This window comes from Nestor notabilis, unplaced genomic scaffold (assembly GCF_000696875.1).
Source record: "Nestor notabilis isolate BGI_N333 unplaced genomic scaffold, ASM69687v1 scaffold32619, whole genome shotgun sequence".
Taxonomy (NCBI): Eukaryota; Metazoa; Chordata; class Aves; order Psittaciformes; family Psittacidae; genus Nestor; species Nestor notabilis.
Genome location: NW_009944659.1, coordinates 1 through 7,700, shown reverse-complemented (window position 1 = coordinate 7,700; position 7,700 = coordinate 1). Strand labels below are relative to the sequence as shown.

Below are 7,700 nucleotides of genomic sequence, written 5' to 3'. Positions count from 1 at the left end.
GCCACACCTCAGGCTGACAGCTTTCCTGCCCCTCACCCCAAACCTTCACCATTGACTGGATTGTTTATCATGACCACTCTAATTTAACTCAATCTCTGCTTTTCTTAAAAACAGCGATGGAAAACTAATAACCATTTGTTTTGCTGACACGTAATTCAAGTGTCAAGTACCAGATAGTACCTAAAGAGGAAACAGGCAAGGCTCCAAGATCTGCAAGGCTACATAGGAAGAATAAGTTACACTGGCCAGTCCCAACAATTACTAGCAATCAGCATGACTGAGTCAAAATGGACTGTGTCAAAGAGTAAAGGCAGCCCATACAGATTTAATGGGACACATGACAGTGCAAAAACCTGTCAGAGTTCCAACTCCCAAAGCCAGTAAGATCAGTTTACAGCAATTGTACTTACCATTAGGTCCAAGGAAGACAGTGGCTCCCCATCCAAGAGGAACTGTAATTAGAGACCCACTTGCAGTCAGATTCCTTTTGGCTGGCACATACTCAGGACACTATCTGCTGACTTGTATTCCCCTTCAGGCCACCCTAGGGTTGAGATCCCTGGCACAAAACTGCAAAGACTACCAGAAATAATCCTGTTCCCACCTATCAATCACTCCTTTAGTTGTAGCTACTTGATCTAATAGCATATAAGGTCAGAAGGGACCATTGTGTTTCATATTTACAGACTTTACAACTCACAGAAACATATCAAAGTTTGCAGAACAGATAAAATAGATTATTCTGCAACAACTCACAAATTGTTCTGAGTGGTACTCACTTTCACCTCAAAGCTTGTTCCCTATTTCTAGCCTGAGTCTACCTAGTTTCCAGTAACTTAAAAGCTTGTGAAAACTTGTTCCAAGATGCAGGCTGAAGACAACGAATCCAGCCATCACTAATATGAAAGGAGATCAGCTCTGTAACACCTCTGACCTTCAGCAAGCAAGTTTACTTTGCTAAATTGCCAGAACACTGTCTTTGCTGGCTTCTTTATTTAAAATAAAATTACCAAGAATTGACCTTAGCACCGGAGTGCAAGGTAAACACTGATGACACCTAGCTGAGAGCAGAGTGATGGGGAGAAAGAAAGAGATGGCCACAGCTGCCAAAGGAGTATGTAATTAGGTAAAGTGGGCCAAGACAGTGAGTCCCTTCTTTGCAAAGTCCAGCTATATAGTCACTATCTGGCAGGAACAGAGTAAAGTTTTGGGACCATCAGCAAGCAAACCTGATGAAGTAGAAAGATGTATTAAGATCTGAGGTCTTGCAAACCTGAGATCAGTGTTCAACTTTGTCTGCCCTGACTAGCGCACCACATAAAAAAACTTAGGATAAACTAGTCTACCTTAAAAAAAACCCAAAACAATCCAATTCCAAATAGAATAAAATAAAAAATAAAAAATAAAAAAAACCCAAAACACAAAAAAATCACCACTGTTACACCACTGGAATAAATTTTCAGGTTTGTGAAATTCTTTCCCTTCATTTTCCCCCAAGTGTCAGAACACCCTACACCTTCAACAGCAGGGGCAGAAGGCACATGGCTAATACTCACACTGGAAGAGGCTGCCCGAGGTGACAGATGTACAAGGGTTGCAGATCGGTGGTTTTGATGGAACCATAATGGGTTTCCCTCCAAATGCAGCTGGGTAGAGGGAAAAAGAGAAATTGTTATTACAAGCAATATTCTATACCCTGACCTAATCTGCCTGCAGGCTCCAGGCTTTCCCTTTGCCTCAGTAAATAGCCTTGCAGCAGAACAGTGATCAAGCCAGGGGAGGACTAAGCTTTTACAATGCTTCCTGAAATTTGTTTAACAAACACAGAAGGAAATTAAAGTACTACATGCCCCTAAATTATTAGGAGCTTTTTCACTACTGACTGAGAAGTGTTGAGAGAACAGTCCTTTACAGGCTATCTTCCTTCACAAGCACTATAGTGACTGCAGTTATCCTCCTTCAGACTTCTCTGAACACAAAAATCCACAGAGGATTAGGGGAGGATCTTTACTGAACTTGACAGTGTAAAACTGTAAAGGGGGAACAAGGAGGTAGGGATCAATATATGGAAAAAGTTTAGCTTGAGCAGGGGTCACACAAAATGGAGGCTTAATTGGGTTTCTCAAGGCTCCCCATAGGCTTCCCACATTAAAATTAAATGCTCGAGAGTTGAACTGATCTTTCAAAACTCTCTTCTTACCACAGGGTCTCAACCTTGGACCCCTGACCATGACATCTCTAACCTACCAACCCATCAGGCCTTGTGCTTACTTTTTTTACATGGTGCAGGGTGGACAATGGTGCCAACTGTGCATGTTCCAGGAGCAGGTTATAGGCCACATCCAGGTGCTGCAGATTCCCTAGCTGTTCAACCCCTGCAAACAAAGCAGGAAGCCATCAGCATGCTAGAAGATATAACTTAGGAACCTCCCACCTACCCCTTTTCCCCAAAATTGAACCCCAGTAAAAATAGCTGTGCCCAAGATTTCAAGTTCAGTTCCTCCTCAAGGAAGAGAGAAAGGTCTCAAATTCAGAAATGCTCCTCCCTTGCGGGCTCACCATTAATGTTGTCAAGCTCATTGTTGCGCAGGATCAGAGTCACCAGCTTGGATCTGCTGAAGGTGCCAAGGTTTGGAACCTTGGACAGGAAATTATAAGCCAGATTGAGGTACTCTAGTTCTGTAAGGGTCTGTTCAGAGAGAAGAGCAGCACTGGATCAACTGGGACCTTGGTTCAAAGCTTGACCCTGAACTCAAGACAGAGCACTAACCCCTACCATTTTTTCCATCCCACCAAAGGCACCCAACAAGTGACTATTTCTGCAGCAAGATTTTGATGTTCACATCTGGAATGGTTTATCTAGGTGTGCTCAGCAGGTTCCAGCTGCTTTACAAAAGCTGCTAGGAGCAGCTTTCTCCTTCCTCATCAAATTCAATGGAGCACAGGAAGGGAGTAAAGCCCCTGCCTCACAAAAAGAACTGAACTACCAAAAGAAGCCCTTTCTTACCTTTGTAAGGATGATGGTGAGTGATACATTGTGAGCCCCACCAACTCCATGAAAAGCTGTGTCAGAGCTTTTCTTAAAAGAAGCAGATCTAGCCCAGCAGAGCATGGATTTCATTGCCATTCCCCAGAGACACAGATGCTACCACGATGGACTACCACCTTTCTAAAATAACTGACAGAAGAGTTCTGAGAGCAAGAAGGAAATGCTACTGGCAATCTAAACAAACCAAACAGCAGTCTCTACAGCCCCATGCCAACTACATGATTCCCACCTGCTGCACAGATTACAATAAAGTCTTGGCCAAGGCGGAGTGCACACTGCACGGGTGACTGTACGTACAGTGTACATTATATGCATTGTTATTTATCACTTGGGAGTGACTTGCTGGAGTGCCAAATGATACATACAACTAAGTCTCCTGTCTTAGAGCAGGTGAGGATCACTGCCTTCTCTGCCTCAGTGGCACAGGGGCTGCACACACAGGACCACAGTTTCAAGGCTGCAAGCACTAGCTCTAAATCACATGCCTGTTGGTCCACATCTCCGATTTCTTTTGTTATATTTCACCCAGCAGAAACATGGTTAATGAGTACAGCACTTTAGCAGTGTCCTCTCCATTCAAGGAAACTCTGGTGCTCTGCTCAAGATACTCACTGTTAAATAGTGGTCACAATCCTGGATCTTGTTGTGACTCAAATCCAAGACTCTCAGAGCATTCAGCAATTGCTGAAGGATGAAAAGATACTAGATCAGACCACAGAGATGTCTCCATTGAAGCATGGAAACCCTGTCCTGCTGAGAGAGGCCAGCAAAATTAACACTTCCCACTCCCTCCCACCCAGACCTAGCAGCATCAGTAAAGGAGTGACCAGTTCTTGGCTGTGATCATCTCCTCTCTTCCCCTCAGTCACGCAGGAAGGATGCCCCACTCACCAGTGAGTCATCCAAGGCAGTGATCGAGTTATAGCTGAAGTTCACAGTCTGCAGTTCCAACCATGGGAGAGCACAGCTCAGATCACCACCACATGCTGAAATGATTTCCTAGGAAGAAGCAAAGAGCCATTCCTTGGTGAGTACTAGCTGTTACAGCAGATGAACACAGGGAAACAGCTAGTCTGGAACATGGCTGACATATTGCACTTTACAGACCCTGCCTTTCCTAGAGTGGCAATTACTTTAATGTCACTAGTTCAAGCATTCAGAGGTGGTGGGAATTCCACAGCTAGATATTTAGAAAGAAGGGGAGACGCTTTTGCTTCCTACATTCATGTGACAACAGTTAACCTAACACATTACAATTCATAGGCTCTAAACACTAAGCAGAAAGATTCATGCTAACAAAACCTTTTCCAGACTTGCATCAAAGCAGAAGATACACACAACCTGATCAAATAACTTGTGCTCTGGCAGACACAAGAAGCTCTCAAAGCACTCCCTACCAGCAGCCCCTGTTCCCCAGAAGGCAGCTGCTTCTGTGCCACATACAGAAGCCCAAGCTCCACAGCTAGCACAGCCCACGCTACTCAGTTCTCCATGCCTGGAGCTTGCCTTCATGTCTCAGAAAGCTGCTGGGCACCAGTGCATACAAGATACTGGGGCACAGCATTCTCTCTGTCAGCTCTAATTTAATGCTGCTTTGGTACAATGAAACAAACCTTGATCAGCTGCTGGCCTCTGAAAGTGGAAACAGCCAGACACACAGAACAGATAGGTCAGACCTAGCTGATACGAAAATTGGCCAGAGCCAGGAATTTTTAAGCACATAAAAAGGAGACTATAGTGCACACATGTATCCAGCTAGGGAATATTTCAACATCATTTGAGTTAGGAGTAGAACCCCACAACAGGGAAGAGAGAAAAAGCCATGTACAACATGGATTGATAAGATGGTTAACACTGTCTCTTACATCTTCCCTGTGGGAAGGGCTGTAGGATCAAGATAGCCTTTCTCCTGCAATTTTCCCCACAATCTGTGTAGATACACTCACCTCCAGTGTACTGATACATTTGCAACAGGTTAGAGATTCCAGCTGAGAATAGACAAATCGCAGTCCCCGGAGGCAGTGCGGAGGGACAGACCTCAACTGCAGCAGTGAAGAGAAAGTAAGGACAACATACATGAAAATATTACAGTGTAAGAGCAGTGGTCCACCTCAGCAAGGGATCTCCCATTTCCCTGCGGGAGCCCTCTCTCCCTAACACCCCAGCCTTTGCTCATACCCAAGCTTCACCCCAAGCAGTGTTGCCAGGGTTTAGACTTAGCCTTCTAGGGAGACCAGAAAAACCAACCCAGTTTATAGGAGTAGAGACATTCTGCAACCACAAAACTAAGTCAGCAAGACTCAAAGCCAGTTCTACCTCCACTACTTACTTCCAGATGCCGGAGGGACTTGAAAGGGAAGATCTTCACAGCAGATTGCAAAACACAGTTTGGAACATGAACAAGCTAGAGAAATCAGAAGTCTCACGTCAAGCTCAATTTGTGCTGCAATACCCCCCTCCTGATGCACTGACTGCAGCACCTTGAACAGGCCCCCCCTCCAGCTCGGGTATTCGCTAACAAGCTCGCTCCTGGTGCTGGTATCAGCACTGTCTCGTGGACAATAGTGCAAAAGAGCTCAATGAGAAAAGCATGTTAGCTAGCACAAGATCACCATAGAACTCCTTTTCTTCTCCCCTACCGACGTGGCTTCACCCCCTTCAGAACCACAGGGATTCCTCACCAGCCACTGCTAATAAATCTACTAAGTAAAGACAACTCTAACTGCTGGAGCTATGTTTATTGAGCAACTGAACTAAACTAGAACACTGGTGGGAGGTGTGCATGTGCATTTCACTAGAAAAGGCCAAATAAGGCAAATCACAAGCAGATACAGTGGAAAACAGAGCTGGTCTCCAAGACACTGTTAGCATTAGACTGAGGTACCTGCAAACATCCTCTTTGCATAATGTAGTGCAGAACAGCACCACAGAGTACTTAGGCTGTGTTCATGTTCAAAGCAGCTTATTAAATTCAGTTTCTTATGCTTTCTATAGACAGTGCATAAACAGTATTTCAGACAAAGCAAGTAATGGAGTAGTTAACACTTCCACTGCAGACAGCAGAGTACAAACAGAGAGACCATCTCTGCCAGCTACATCCACGTTCATGCAGAAGTGACTCATCAGGTGCAGAACAGACATCCCAAGGCCTCATCACTGCAGCCACTTCCACAGTTACAGCCCTGGTGGTGATGAATCACTGTCCGCTGCCTGCCAGCACTAATGCAGCATGTTGACCATTTGTAGGGGAAGCTCCCACTGGGAAGCTCTAATGATCAGTTTAGTGAAGCTTATTTCAGACGCCATCCTTGCTCTGTATCCTGTCTCATGTCACTCCATTGTCCTAAGAATCTGATCAGGCTGATATAAATTACCACCTTCCCCAAGCAAATCAGTTACCACACCACAATGGGCAACTTCCCCTTCTTTACATGTTTGTTACAGAAAGAGCCTATTTTTTTGTTAACACCAGCACCCACAACATCCTCCTGCCTGAAGCAGCCTTCCCACCTCCTCCTGCCAGGAGATCCATGTTTCTCCACAGGCTCTGGGCCCCTCTCCAATCTCTACCCTCAGCATACTGCTACAAAACCTTCCCAGCAACATTCAGGTAATCTCTCCAATCTGTCTCATAAGGAAAGCACCTTTAAAAACATCACATGATGCAGTGCTCAGCCACACCACCTCCTGAGCACTGCTGTGGAACCTAAGAACAGCTGCTAATTCCCCTTCCCCTTTCAGGCCTATTTCACCTCTGCTACCCTCCTAGCAGTGCCCCAGTGCCAAGTACAGCCTCATAACACATCACCTTTCAAAAAGCCCTCTGAAGAATCCCTAGCACCTTTATCTTTATTACAGCCTTCTTAAAATTAAGGATACGTTACTAGCAATGTCCCATTCTGTAAAACAGATCAATCAGAACTACTGCCCAGGCAGGAGCGTGTAAAACACAGAAATAAGCAGCAGAAGTAATGGGTGCTTATAACACCCAACCGCTCTGCTTGAATAACTTGTCTCTGCTGCCTCATGCAGATCAATCATCACACAGGGAGCACTCAGCTGCCAGATACTGCCTGAATTGCTCAAGCATTTCAGGAAATAATCCTTTTCCCAACAATGTCAACACCTTACCAAGGTCAGAACATAATTAACTCCTGCTGCCCCTGTTTTCAACTCTGAAAAACTTTCCGCTGAGTTGCATTGCTAATTTTAGGTGAAGCAGATACACACTGAACTACAACTCCACGCAAGAGCTACCCGACCCATGTAAGGCGGGGTCAGTGGGCACCAGAGGAGGCCACTCCGAAGCAGACAGCTGTGCCGACAGCAGCCGGCTGCCCCAGCCACTTCTCCTGGCAGCACCCCAGCCCCTCACGTCCCTGGCCACGGTAGATATGGACCTTCAGGGAGTGAGTCTTCTGCAGGACGTCAAAGAGGAACTGGGCCTGAAGGATGGCGGTGGTCTCGGCCGGATGCGAGGGCAGGGCCACAAAGCCCCGGTTCTGGTTGCGGGAGCCCAGGTGCTGCTCAAAGACCTGCGTGAGGTACTGCAGGGTGGGGGTAAGGAGCGTCAGGGTGCTGGAGCCGTCCAGGACGAGGTCCCCTGCAAGGAACGGGAAGGACGGGACGGGCCGTGAGTGCTGCTGCCTCC

The 7,700-nt window shown here is 46.1% G+C and overlaps 1 protein-coding gene across 1 annotated transcript in view; it reads right to left on the bottom strand.

The window, feature by feature from the left end:
- STK11IP (serine/threonine kinase 11 interacting protein) overlaps positions 1 to 7,653 on the bottom strand; it is a gene marked incomplete at its 5' end in the record, with an annotated part of 18,368 nt that extends 10,715 nt beyond the window's left edge. The window contains 9 exons of the mRNA XM_010022514.1: positions 411 to 452; positions 1,557 to 1,646; positions 2,272 to 2,375; positions 2,560 to 2,689; positions 3,662 to 3,733; positions 3,941 to 4,048; positions 4,996 to 5,091; positions 5,379 to 5,453; positions 7,450 to 7,653. Of these exons, the coding sequence (XP_010020816.1) occupies positions 411 to 452; positions 1,557 to 1,646; positions 2,272 to 2,375; positions 2,560 to 2,689; positions 3,662 to 3,733; positions 3,941 to 4,048; positions 4,996 to 5,091; positions 5,379 to 5,453; positions 7,450 to 7,653 (921 nt within the window). The remainder of the gene's footprint in view (positions 1 to 410; positions 453 to 1,556; positions 1,647 to 2,271; positions 2,376 to 2,559; positions 2,690 to 3,661; positions 3,734 to 3,940; positions 4,049 to 4,995; positions 5,092 to 5,378; positions 5,454 to 7,449) is intronic.
- Between the last annotated feature and the right edge of the window lie 47 nt (positions 7,654 to 7,700).